Source organism: Dermacentor variabilis, chromosome 2, assembly GCF_050947875.1.
Source record: "Dermacentor variabilis isolate Ectoservices chromosome 2, ASM5094787v1, whole genome shotgun sequence".
Taxonomy (NCBI): Eukaryota; Metazoa; Arthropoda; class Arachnida; order Ixodida; family Ixodidae; genus Dermacentor; species Dermacentor variabilis.
Window position 1 is genome coordinate 99,083,911 of NC_134569.1, and position 14,112 is coordinate 99,098,022.

The window sequence follows — 14,112 nt, forward strand, 5'->3', positions numbered from 1 at the left end:
ATACCTGATTTTACTTACATTATAAATGACATACCTCTTACTTGTGTATTTCAAGGTAAACATTTAGGTGTCACTCTAACACGTGCCATCTGACGAGAAACCCATGCTAACAACATAATCGCAAATGGAAATCAATGAATATGCTGAGCACTAAAGTGTCTCGTCTTTCTGAGAAAGTGCTTTCGTCTTGCGCTCACAGATACAAATGTGCTGGCCCACAAATGCTTGTTCGACCAGTGCTGGAGTACGCCACCAATACACCTTTAACTCCAATTGCTTTAAATATTCATATTTCCTTAAAACAATTAGGGAACGGAATGAACTTAGTCCTCCCATTACTAATGCTTTATATTTAAATAACTTCATGACTTCAAGCGGCCACCACCTTCAACAGTGTTTGCTCAGAGTTTGTCTCTCGTTGATCATCAAGAAGGGAATGGCAGGCAGACGAGACAACCTAAAACAAACTGGTTAAATACATGGCTATGGGCGGGCGAACATCGAGCAACATAGCACCATAGTGTATGCCAGCAACTACAAAAGCTAGAAGCAGAGTTCTTATCTACAGAGGAGTGCGTTCTCTCTTTATATCTCATACGGGGTTCTGTCTTCTCAGCACTGGAGTTTGCATACGAACAATTCCAATGTGTCTTTATGCTTTGAAGGATGCATTGGCGTTATTTGTGTACTCGCGTGTGGCGTGCCATCTATTCAGTATGTGTGTGAATGGAAAAAAAAGCTATTATGCGATGTAGCATGCACTCATAAAAAAGAATGCGCCACAGGCAAAAGCAAAAAAAAAAGCTGCACATGCGAAATGGGGGGGGGGAGGAGGGTAGGGAGCCGGACAAGTCGGTATAATAATTTTAAAAAGCCGCCTTGGAGATGAGGTGCTGCACGGCTGCTGTTCCCGTTGCCATGATGACTTAGACAGACAACCATCTGTGCACCACTTTCATAAAGTATCGCCCGCCCAAAAGGGCTGTAACTGAAGGGCGCCTTGGCGCTAGCGTCGAAAAGAGCAGCTGCATTAACTCAACCAATGGGAGCAATGCGGAGATTCACACAGCGGTCTGGAACGCATGCACAGTTAGTGACCTAGAATCCTCCATATCTAGAATACTGGGAGAGTGTCCAAAGTGCCGGCTTCCGCATGAGGCTCTTGCGGGGAACTGCCGCGTTGCGCCACTGCTGTACCAGACCCGTGGGCTTTCTGCAATCGGGAAGCAAGTGGAAAGCCAGGGGCATCTGCTACACACTGTAGTTTTCTTGTGTTCAGTTTCCATGCAAGAAACTTGGAAGCTATTTAACTTCAATGGTGCTGTACGGCATGGAACTTACCCATCTTTTAAGCACTGTCTTACTGCTGGGGCAACAAATCGTGTGTCGAATGGCATCAGCGCGGCTTAGTTCCGGTGCTAGAGTTCAGAAACACTAATGTGGGAGCTCTATGTACAGCCGCCCTGATTTTTAATAATATAACGCGAGCGTCGACTGAACTGCTGGTGAGCGCCTTATAACGGCGATAAGCGTGCAACAAGGCGAGAGTTCGCGCACGAGCCTTGTTGCCTTGTTGCACTCGCCTTGTTGCACGCTCTTGTTGCACGCTTATCGCCGTTATAAGGCGCTCACCAGCAGTTCAGTCGACGCTCGCGCTATATTATTAAAAATCAGGGCGGCTGTACATAGAAATGCGCAAAATGAAGTCACGTGCACGAGGACAGAATGAAAACAAAGTTATCCGCATGGGTAAGTGGGCAAAAGGGTGATGCATGCAATAATTAAGAGTAACAAAAAAAATTACCGACGATTACGTTACTTCCTAATGCGAAGTTTGAGCTCAGCAAATAAGCTGTTTCACCTTTTCGATAGATTGAGGCAAAGAAATCGAGCAACACATGTATGCGCTATCACAGAATTTTTTTTCTATTTTTCACACGTATTCCTTTAACAAAGACTCCACTAACAGTTCTTGACAGTCATGAAGGAATCTTTGTGGTCGGAGAAATATACTGATATATGTTCGACTTGGTACACCAATGCTTGATTCTCAAAGACGAGATGTATACAAGTGTCTCGCGAGGTTGTCACAGCCGTGGGACGCGTTACGAGCGAGAGGAACGGGATGTTCTCCCGCATAAGTGTTAGGAAATTGCTGTTTGTCTTTATGTCAAGCCGCCACCGATCTGGCTCTCTGATTGCCACCGCACAGGGCGAACGGCAGCGGCAATTTCGGCTCTGGCGGTGCACATATACAGATCCGCCGCCACCGATCTGGCTCTCTGATTGCCACCGCACAGGGGTTGCATTGGAGGAGGAGCGAAGAAAGGAATTAAGTTCGAGCCGGCGCTTTGACAACCGGAGACTCGCAGGAAGAGGGGGGAGGGGGGCGGCGTGTACACCCAGCGGCAAACGATGGGGGCAGAAGCGCGCGCAGCAAGCGGACAACACGATAAAGGGAGGAGGGAAGAGATAGCAGCGACTGACTGATGCCGCTGACGCCGATAGTGAGTCAACCCCAGCTGCGGAGTTGGTTTCAGGGACAACGAATAACCGGCGCGTCGGCAACTGAAGAGCACCCTATCCGCCACACAAGAACAGGGGGGGAGGGGGGGGGGACCCTTTCCTCCTCTTTCTGCATGGCGGCGACGGTGTTCTATGCAGTCACGTTATCTTGACTCTCTAGCGGCGTCAGCGGCATCCAGCGGTATCAGTCGGTCGCTGCTAGCGCTGGGGCGATGAAAGGGGGGCGGAGCTGGTTACGAGGCCGACGCCGACGACGACGCGAAACCCAGGAACGGACGCCAAAGAGCTGCGCTCTAAAAAAACTAAATTACTCGCGCAGTCAATTGCAGTACTTAGGAGCAGTGACAGCTTTGCTCACCGCTACGAGCTTTCCATTCACGGTTGCCATTGGTTTACAACCATATCCAAATGTCTTCATTCAACAATTTGTTAGCCTTGACTAGTACTTTATTATCCAAAGAGCACCAAAAGAGAGCTTAAGGGAAACAAGATAACGAGTAGAGACAGCCATAGCACCATAATCATGTTGGCTTATTTCGCTTCAGAGATAGCGTGCAGCAACGAGCTTTGCCGTGCTTAGACGAAGCTTATATTAAATGCAGACATTAGAAATAAAAGCAATGCCAGGTAAACTTTATTCCACAAGGTCTTACACAAAAGGAGTGCCACAGAAAGAGACTTTACAGATATCCAGATAATATTAAATTAAAGGCATAGGTACCAGCAATTTTGCTGTGTAAATTAACTGCCGAATTATGAATATGGCAAGCAATGTACAAATGTAAAAGTTTTATTTCAATCACTTTATAAAATTTTTCAGGAATACGAACCTGCTCTATGTAAATAATAAATATAATCAACAAATACAGAGACCTAATATGTTCCGTGCCTGACAAAAATATACATTAGGCAACAAATATTCATTATAAGCAGGTACAGACTGTACGTTTCAGAGTATGCTGGGGTCGGTCATGCATCGGTTTTGTGTCTTTCTAAAAGGATCACTGTACATCAATATAACATGTTCATCCAAGGTGCTGGGATTTATTGCTTCACCATAAAAAGTGCAATAGATGAGAACGTTTTAAACAGATTCAAATAACTCAGCCTCGCGTACAGCAGCTTAACTTCAGATATTTTGAAGATTCATGGCTTTCGCACGTTTCAAAGACTCTGCAAAAAGAAAATGGAGACGAGTAGTTAGGTACATAGAAAGCAATCATTTCAGTGGCAAGTGAGTGCATGCGAATGGGGCACCCGACCGCAACTTCCCACTTTTTCCTTATGGGTTCAGTAACGTCCATCACGCTTTCGTTATGAAGCTTCCGAGTACTGAAACAGCTTGTGACAAGGTTTTCCAAATCTCTGATAAATCTAAAGAGATGGCCAGACGGGTACAGCAAGCCTCCCTTGTCCCGCAGCTAGACGTGTGTAATCAGCTGCGCTCAGCTGACTAACATATTCTTTCTTGGTTAATAGAATATTGTGACAGTGTTCACACTTTGTTTTCAGAACAAACTGCCTAGTCACATAGCCTCAAATGTAAAAAATGAGCCTTTCATTACTTTTTTGAGACACGCGTTCAGTGTGATCCGGTTTTTCACCGGATAGGTTGCCTTCTTCTATCAGCCTTTCGATCAAACCACGTTTATCTGGCTTTACACCACCTGCATCATCTTTGTGCAGTGAGTACACTCAGCTCTGAATTGATGCAATGATGTAATGCCTAGCAATGCGGCATTGGAGAGAAAGTAAAAAAACATCAAGAGCGGTGATGCAATGAGGGGACAACATCACGTCCCACTATAGCTCAATATGAGAAGCGAGAAAGGTTAGGAGACTGGAAGTGATGATGTAATAGGGAGATGACATTACTAAGATCACGCCGTATGACTAAAAAGGTGCAGGGGGTTTACTTTACGTATGACAGGTCAATGAGAAGAGGGAAAGGAGCGAGGTCTGGAGGTGATATGACACGGGAGACATCTGGTCAACCCGCCAGAAGCATTGAATCTTACATCTGCATCATCTGCATTTGTCCGGCTCCTTTTTCCATTTTCCATTTTCCATTTATACACACTTTTATTTTTTTTATAGATTGAAATGAATATATAGCTATTACTGTCCCAGGCATTTATGCGTTTGTTATGTGAAAGTTTAACTATTACAACAGCCTTGTTATATAATCCATGAGTCCTCTCTTAAATCATCAGCATGTAACTTGTCTCATGCTATCATATGCAAATTGCCCACCAGTGGTATAGTTCTAAGCATAATTTACTGTCTAACGTAGGATTGTTGCATAAACTAGCAAGCATTTATTGCTCGTGATGACGTTATGTGTGTTTGCATTACATTACCACCCTTGATGCACTACAGCTATTTCTATTAACTTTAAATATCAGCACAGCTATTGCCTTCAATGGCAGTAAAACGTGATAAGTTTACGGCCTTATAATAGGTTGTTTCTTTTCATTATGTAATTACAACTATGTATTAATTGGATCAGCAAGTATAGTTGCTACGTACGAGCCGACGAGCATGCAGAATAAATTGCTAAATTTACTTTCATGTTAAGAAGCAAACAGCAGAGCATGGGAGGCAGTCTTGTTAAGCAAATCTGACGCATGAAATAAAATAAAATAAATGAAAGGCGCAAAGCGTTAGCATGAGCAAGCCATGTATATCTGCTTCGTTCTCCTGGTTATGCACGTCACAGCATGCTTGTTCTATTTTGCAGCACATTTACATTCGTCATGCCACACTTAACTAAATTAAAATACTTCCGCTCGCAATGAAGTGCGCACTGAATATGTGCCTGAAACGGCCCCGTAAGTGCGGACCATTGCAGTGACAAACGTGCAAGTATAGAAGGAAATATGCAAAATCCCCATATTAACAGCACACAAATGCATTCTTGTGTGGAGAGTTGCTGCAGTATTATCTTGCAGTTACGTAGTATTTTATAGGAGCTAAATTATCGCAATGTTGGCTAATAGCAACCAAAATATCAAGTGCGTAGGAGACTCCTGTCGCTTTGGCGCAGCTTCCACTGCGGAGAAAGCCTGCAGGTCTGCCAAAACAGCGCAGTGGCGAAGCTGGGTGAAACTGGGCGCAGGGTGAAGCTGTGCTCCGAAAAAGCTTCACCCTTCCAGTATTCTAGGTCACCCTAGCACATTTTGGTCCAATCAGGAATGCAGGCGCAAGATCGGACCATCAATGGGCATAACCCATCTTGTTCCCCGCTGTTGTAACCGAACTGTGTAACTGTAACCCAACTGTTGCAATCGCGCCAACAGTTTCACATTTTGTTTAGTTGTTCATTTATTGCATAAGCCATGACAATTAGCTGAACCAGTGTACGCTTAGTGCACAGACGAGTAGTCACTCATGTATTTAAGACAAAAGAAAATTTTGTTTTTCATGCACTACACTAAAAAAAAGTTACGTAACAGTAAACTACGTAATTGATCAAAGATGCGCCATAACAATTGGGTTTGTCTTCTCAAGCACTCGAATGTATTGCTTTAACACTAATGTACACTGTAAAGTGAAAGTCAACTGCTGAGAAAAGAGAAACAGGCATGGACATGTAAATATGCACCACAATATAAATATTTTCGCTAACAGTGAATTTTCAATGGTAGAGCTTTTCTCCTAATGACATGGCTGATTTGAATCTTCAAAGAATGGGCAAGTGTTGCTTAAAGACCAATTAAGTCTTCTCACTTGCATGCCTCTTAACTGTACATCCATTGGAAGCCGCTCCACTTTCATCAACGAGAACAGGTGACTGTTCTGCCCATTCATATCAACTGATGCTCCAGGCACTAAAACACATTTGAAATATCAAGTCGAGTCATGCTTTATAGAACCTGCAAACGATCGCATATTCACAGAACAAGTGCACGTGCATATCACGGTAATGTGGACAGCAATGCACGAGCAGTGACCTTGACATGGGATATTGACTTCTTCCACCTTAGCTTCTGACAGTTCAGATAACGATATATCCTTGAATAAGACAGATTGTTGTTTTTTTAGCGCGATATCGTTTAGAAGCTCGTTTCACAGAAAATCCGGTTTGGGCATTGTTGGAGTCTGTTGGCCATGAGCGAAAATTTCCGATAAAGGCAATAAATAAATGGATGATAACCTGAAGATAAAATTGCAGGCTGACGATTTGACCCCTGGAACTATGGATTGCAAGACCAGCACGTTAATCCATTCAGCCACTGTTGGTTGATGGTGCACACATTCTTAAATGGGGTTTTATATGAAGAAGAAGAGTTCGGACGCGGCACATGTGCATGCCTTCGATGCAGCGTCCACTTCCTCTTTGATAGGGTCCAATCAACAACAGCCTCCCATGATTTCCGATGCGAACACAGCACATTTACGCTATCACGTTCCACTTTTAAAGGGAACATTAAACGTCTTCAATTGTTGTGCTAGCTATGGTATACTCACACATGTTCATACTGGCCTCTACTGACGCTCACTCACTCACCTTCATACTCTTGTCTACTAACACCCACAACTACTCTCACATTCACGCTCACCCGCACTCACTACCTCATGTTCAGGCTCATCTCCAGTCACCCACATTCATACTCACTTGCACTCACACTCACGTTCACACTCACCTCCACTCACTCACAAACACTCACCACGTTCACACTCCCACTCGCACTCATGTGCGCTCACTCACTCACATTCACACTCAGCTCCACTCACTCACCACATTCACACTCACTTCCACTCACACTCACTCACTTTCACACTCACCGGCACACACAGGCACCCACCCACGTTCACACTCACCTGCACTTGCACTCACAGGCACTTACTCAAGTTCACACTCGCCTCCACTCACTTGCAAGCACTCGCCACATTCACACTCCCACTCGCACTCACGTGCGCTCACTCACTCACATTCACACTCAGCTCCACTCACTCACCACATTCACACTCACTTCCACTCACACTCGCTCACTTTCACACTCACCGGCAGTCACAGGCACCCACCCACGTTCACACTCACCTGCACTTGCACTCACAGGCACTTACTCAAGTTCACACTCTCCTCCACTCACTCACAAACACTCACCACGTTCACACTCCCACTCGCACTCACGTGCGCTCACTCACTCACATTCACACTCAGCTCCACTCACTCACCACATTCACACTCACTTCCACTCACACTCACTCACTTTCACACTCACCGGCACTCACAGGCACCTACCCACGTTCACACTCACCTGCACTTGCACTCACAGGCACTTACTCAAGTTCACACTCGCCTCCACTCACTTGCAAGCACTCGCCACGTTCACACTCGCACTCGCACTCACGTGCGCTCACTCACTCACATTCACACTCAGCTCCACTCACTCACCACATTCACACTCACTCCCACTCACACTCACTCACTTTCACACTCACCGGCACTCACAGGCACCCACCCACGTTCACACTCACCTGCACTTGCACTCACAGGCACTTACTCAAGTTCACACTCGCCTCCACTCACTTGCAAGCACTCGCCACATTCACACTCGCCTCCACTCACTTGCAAGCACTTGCCACATTCACACTCGCACTCACTCGCACTCACCTCCGCTCACACTCACTAGCACTCACTTGCATTCCCCTCCGCTCACACTCACTGGTACTCACTCGCACTTGCACTCACACCTTTGAAATGAGTGCAAGTGAGTGCACGCATCAGTGAGTCTGCCGACCCATGCCATAGACACCTCTCGCTCCCAAAAAAAGTCAAAGGCAAAGAATTAGTTTACAGTCGCCAACCAATTTTTCGGGCCTGCTTGATTATTTGAACATCTTCGTGGCACCACCACCTTATCTACTTAACTAATGTATAATGGAGGCGAAAGTTTTGGACAGTGTAAACTCTAGATTTTCCTGACATGATCTGCGTTCATGATATTGGAAAAATAGCAGCCACGAATATTGGCAACTGCCAGCAGGTGGTGAACAAAGGTGCACAGCCGGTCAAAGTGGTTAACGTACACACCTTTTGATGTCCCAGTGTGGTCTTCCCAAACCCCATCTCGCGTACATAAACAAGGGCTTGAGTCCCACAAGAGTGAGCCAGGGTAGCTCACTGCCACCCTCGCCCATGCGGGAGGAGAGGATGCTGGAGGTCATCCGAAACATAATAGTGTCGCGCAACTGCAGTGCGAATGCCGGAACTCCCACAAGTTCCATCATCGACATGTTGGACTCGGTCACTGCCACTTGGCTGATTTTCACGTTATTGCTCTTTAGTAAATGTTGTCTTGTGATTATTTTGTCGGTTGCGTGACTGATTGTGCTACCCTGCAAACAGTTCAAAAATGACAAAATTCGTGTACGTTCAAAGATACACATGCTGCCTGGTGATGGTCTATCTGCCATACTAATTGCGGCTTTTTGTGCTGTGCAGTTGACATGGAGATGGACCAGGGAGACTCATTGCCTGTGCCATCAAAGCGACTCAACCTCTCCGTTGGGCCACATGACATGTCAGTGTCACACATACTGCACCACAGGTGGGATTCTCACTTTAATGTGCACTGTAAAATATGGCTGGTATGCCCCCAATTTCCCCGAGTCATATACCGCATTTATTCGAATCTAGGCCGATAGTTTTTTTTTTTTTTTCAAATAATCATATACCAAACTCTATGGTCGGCTTAGATTCTAGGATGTTAAAAAACATGCCAGTTTGTAATTGAAAATAGCTATAGTACATAGCTAGTGCCATCTAGAAAAGTCAGTGTTGCAGCCGCTACTAGCCGCGCCAGTAGCCAACTGAAGTACACGAGCAACGTCGCCATAGAGTGTACTAGACAATGGTCGAGTGGGACGAACAGCACTCTCCCGCTGAGGCACCGTGTGTGGAAAAATTTTGCGAAGGCGCCGCGAGCGAACTGGATTGGGGCAGAGACGTGCTTTGCGGCGTATTCAACGTACAGTGCACACCACTTATAACATAACCACTTATAGTGCGGGAACGGTTATAGCGTAGGTTTTTTTTACCACCAATATATCTCCCATAGAACTCAATGTATAGGCGGACCGTATATTGCGTAGGCGTGCGAAGCAGAATACCGGTTATAGGGCGGTTCCTTTAAGTGCGCAACCATGAAATCAGCGCACGGAGCACGGCCTTTTCTCGAAGGCGTTGAGCACAGCCTGCACGGCCGCACGGTTGCCGGGCGCGTAAATGTGGAGAATGGGGAGCGTGGGCATGCGCGTAGAGACCAGCGGCGAAAAGCGAAACAAAAAGAAGGGCGGGAGACTTTAAAGGAAGGAGGGCGAGTGTTTACGTCACTATAGCAGCGTCTAATCAGGGTGCGCGCTGCGTGGAGTGCGGGGTAGAAGCGGTAGTGGCGACAGCGCACTCCTTTTTTTTTTCAGTCTCTTTGTTGTATTTGGTGTGTGCACGTCGTGGTCTCGTCGTGTCATAGCTGTCCTCTGTGCATGTGTGTTGTCGGGCTTTTGTCACCATGGCGTCGGCGGTGTGAGAAAGAGGCATGCCTTATCGCTGGAGATGAAGGAATGCTTTGTAAGGGACATAGAAAGTGGGCTGAAGAAGGCGTCAGTGGCGGCCAAATACGGCGTTTATGACACAACCGTGTCAACCATATACAAGAACAAAGACAAATTGCAGCTGCAGCTGCAGCAACATTCGTCTTCCCTGTCACGGAAGAGAATACGTATGTCAGAAGTACGAAGATGTGAACACAGCACTCTTCAGATGGTTCTGTGAAGTTAGGGCTCGGAGCATACCAGTGAGTGGCCCCGTGCTCCTACAAAAAGCCTAGTCCCTTGATGCTCTTTTAGGCCACGATGACGTCAACCCACTTAATGGATAGATCCAGCTATTCAAGGATCACCATGGCATCAGCTGCAAAGTGGTGTGCGGTGAAAGCGGTGACGTCAACGACGAGTCCGTCGAAGTCTAGGTTCGCTTAAGTTTGGAAACCATGCTGTCCACGTATACGGACAGAGACATATACAATGCCGACGAAGCTGCCGTATCTTATAACCTTCCGCCCAACTGCACTCTTACGCTGAGAGGCGAAGCCTGCTCTGGCCGCAAGGCCTCGAAAGAGCGCATAACTGTCTTGTTCGGCGCTAACATGGATGGAAGTGAGAAGCGCCTCCTGTTTGTCGTTGGAAAATCCCCGAGGCCATGTTGCTTTAAAAAGTGAGAGTGCCTGCCAGTGACATAAAAATCCAACAAAAAGGTGTGGATGATGCAAGACATGTTCACAAGCTGGCTTTGCAAGTTCAGTGAGGACATGGTGGCAGAGAAGCGACAGGCCGTGCTCATTCTTGACAATTGCACAGCCCGCAACATCAAGCCAAAGTTGACTGCAGTCAAGTTAAAGTTTCTGCCTGCCAACACGAGTGCAAAATGTCAGCCGCTCAACCAGGGTGTCATCACAACCGTAAAGGCACTTTACAGAAAACACATCTGCGTAAGAGTTTTGCTGAGCATGCAGCAGCAGCAGCCTTTTAAAGTGAATTTAAGGGGCTGCCGAGCCGTGCAACAATGTTGCCGATGAGACGGTCAACACCGGCGACGTGTGATCCGGCCTCGTTGAAAGCAAGTTTGTTTGCTCCACAGACACCTTCCAAGAATATGTCGATGGCGGTGAGTCAGAGCTTCCTGTCTGCGACGAAGCGAGCACGGATGATGCGATCGTCGCAGTGGTGCACGGTAGCCCGTAGCCTGCAACCGAAGGTGGGTCGGACAACAATGTCGACCCGACGCCAGACCCAGATGTCCCGTGCAGAGACGCTTTGGAATACCTCAGTAAAGTGAAGATGTACTGCGCGAAGAACAGTTTGAGTGAGAAAGCGCTTCAGTGCTTAAGCCTTGTAGAGGATGAAATTGTTCGAAGCGCTGTTAATAAAAATCTCCAGACGAAAATAACAGCGTTCTTCTGCTGATGCTGCACGTGTCAGGAGAACTTGGTTTTTGTGCTGTATTGCGATTTTGTTGCATGTGTGTGTGAGTTAAACATGTAATAAATTGTGTTTGAAAGGTGGGTGGTCCATTTGGCATAGGCAAGAGCTGAAAAAAGCATGCTTTGGTTATAACTCTGTACCACTTATAGCACGGATTTTTACAACTCCCGCGACTTACGTTATAAGCCGATCTACACTGCAATTTTATTGCGGGTGCTGAGACCGATTGCACATGTACGCTCTTATTATGGTGCTTTTTTTCAACTGCAAATTTATGTCTGCACCTTTTTGCTACGTATACATATTTGACGCATGGCTTATACAACAAGACGTCTTCAATTTTGCTGTCATTGTCAAGTGCGTCATCTGCCAGCAAGCGCACGTTCGTTGCCTGGTTGCTGGCAGACACCCAGTTTTTCTCGCAGAAAGTCGGCGCAGTAAAATTTTTATGGTTTAACTTGCGTTGGTGCGCCCACGACTCTTGTTGGCTGGTACCAATTGCAGTTTTAGCCAGGTGAACTGCTATTTATAACACTGTTTTCTTAAATGAACACTTAATTTTTGCCACAGAAGCTGCCTATCCGCAACATGAAGCTACAAAAGAAAAATTTGTTGATATTCTGTCATTTTACGTGCTCTTCTTTTTGGTGGAATATCGATCAGGGACACTGATAAAATAAAACAGTATTATAGTGAGAAAAAAAAAACAGGTTTATTGACAGCGGGGCGCGAAGAGATGCAGATGACCAATGCACTTCTAGATAAATCTAAGGGCACATGGACATATATATCAAAGACATACGTGTAATAGAAAAATGATCAAATATTCTAAATGCAGTGATTGAAAAAGTGAAAACTCCTGACCGGAATAAGCGTTTATCTTTTAAAAGCTGCACCAGCCCCAGATGGTGAACCAAACGATTTTTGAGAAAAGGAATCAAGGCAATTATTGGATGTTAATATGAACAACAGTGTTAGGGAAAATATGTTGCATATGTACTCAGACTGAATCGGGGAGACCAAGAAGTCTTTACCAATGTAAGGCTTGTCTGGCAATCTCCTTCTACGTGCCAGCAGGTGAAATGAAGTAGAAACATAATAGTCTAATTGAGTGGTGTTTTCTATACAGATCGTATTCGAATTCAGAATTCACTATTAAAAATTATCGAATAGCTGTTTCCACTCAAATGTAATGCACAACAGCACTTTTGAAGTCTCTAAGGTGAGGTGCCAATGCATATGTGGACTCCTATTCCAAATGATTGTACTGCTGCAGAGTCTTGGTTGTTATGCAGAGGCGCACCAGTCCCTGAGAGAATTAATGCACAGGTGTTAATCGGTTCTGCTGAAAAAGTTCGCAGCTGACATTCAATATAAACGGCCCAATTTGGGGCAGCCTGTAAATCTGCTAACTTTATTCAGGCAAGGAAAACATTTTTTTGGCAGTATCACCATGTCTGCAACCCGTTAAAGCTGGGTACGCAATGCGGTATCACACTTAGCCTCTTCAACGAACACAGCAGATTTACAAATATCTCTACGTGTATGTGAGGCAGGCCGTTCCTTTAACTGCTTCATTATTGTTCTTATGATAGTGCACCGGATTACTGAAAGCAGCTGTTTATATTAATACAGAAGCTGCTTAGTTGGACGGACGTACAGTTGGAAACAACATTAAATTTAAGTACGAAATATAATATAAGCACGGCATGTTTTTCTCCAAAATCAGACTTGAGAATAATTTCTTTCGTTTACACCCCTTAAAAAAGCCGAAGGATGCAGTTACCTTTCTTTTTTTGTGTATTTTTTAAATTAAAAAAATTCTGTCATTTTGTGTCTGGCGATATGATTATGAAGCACTCTAGCTGTTTAGTTCCCACCATTCTTTAATGTGCACCTAAGCAGAAGTGCATGAGTGTTTTCCCATTTTGTTCCCATCGAATTCCGCGAGTTGGTTTGAACCCGAGGTAGAGTTTAGTATCGCAATGCCGTATCCACTATGTAGCCACTAATTAGGCTACTGCGCCACCTTTTTTTCTCTCCATTATTGTTAAGCATGGACTGGACAAAAAATTTTACATGGCTTGCAGGCCAAAGATTAGCATATATAATGGCTACCTACAACAGTTTTCGGCACCCGTGGTCAGACTACACTCAAAGAACCCGTAGGACTTACTCCGCATTCTGTTACGCTATGAAGATGGAAACATGAATGAAATGTTGTGCTGCAGCTTTCTTTTTCTTTTTCTATAAGGATAATTTCTGTTAATCTGAGTATGGGGCACCGGATAGGGTAGATATGTTTTGTTTTTCTTGTTTGAAACTGCAAGCAGGAAGTTTACATATGTTTTTTCCATCTGCATTTCACAAGGCCTACTGATAGAAAACTATATGGGCAAAAATAACATGATGGATATATGCTGCTTGAAGAACAAGAAAGATATTTGTTCTCCAAAGGGAACCGTACAATAACATAGAATAAAAGCAGACACTGCGGCCGCAATGCACGCGCATTCACCAAGCGGCATTAAAAAAATGAAATAAAGAAGAGAATGAAAGGCATCTATTCCAAAGGCATAAATATATGTCATATGCAGT

The 14,112-nt window shown here is 45.2% G+C and overlaps 1 protein-coding gene across 4 annotated transcripts in view; it reads left to right on the forward strand.

Moving 5' to 3' along the window:
* LOC142572371 (P2R1A-PPP2R2A-interacting phosphatase regulator 1) overlaps positions 1 to 14,112 on the forward strand; it is a 46,413-nt gene that overhangs the window by 17,112 nt on the left and 15,189 nt on the right. For 3 of the 4 annotated variants that reach the window (XM_075681449.1, XM_075681451.1, XM_075681450.1), the window contains one exon: positions 8,978 to 9,083. In XM_075681449.1, coding sequence (XP_075537564.1) covers positions 8,978 to 9,083 — 106 coding nt within the window. Of the gene's footprint in view, positions 1 to 8,977; positions 9,084 to 11,170; positions 11,524 to 14,112 lie in introns of those variants that run through there. The other variant, XM_075681452.1, reaches the window with a different exon arrangement.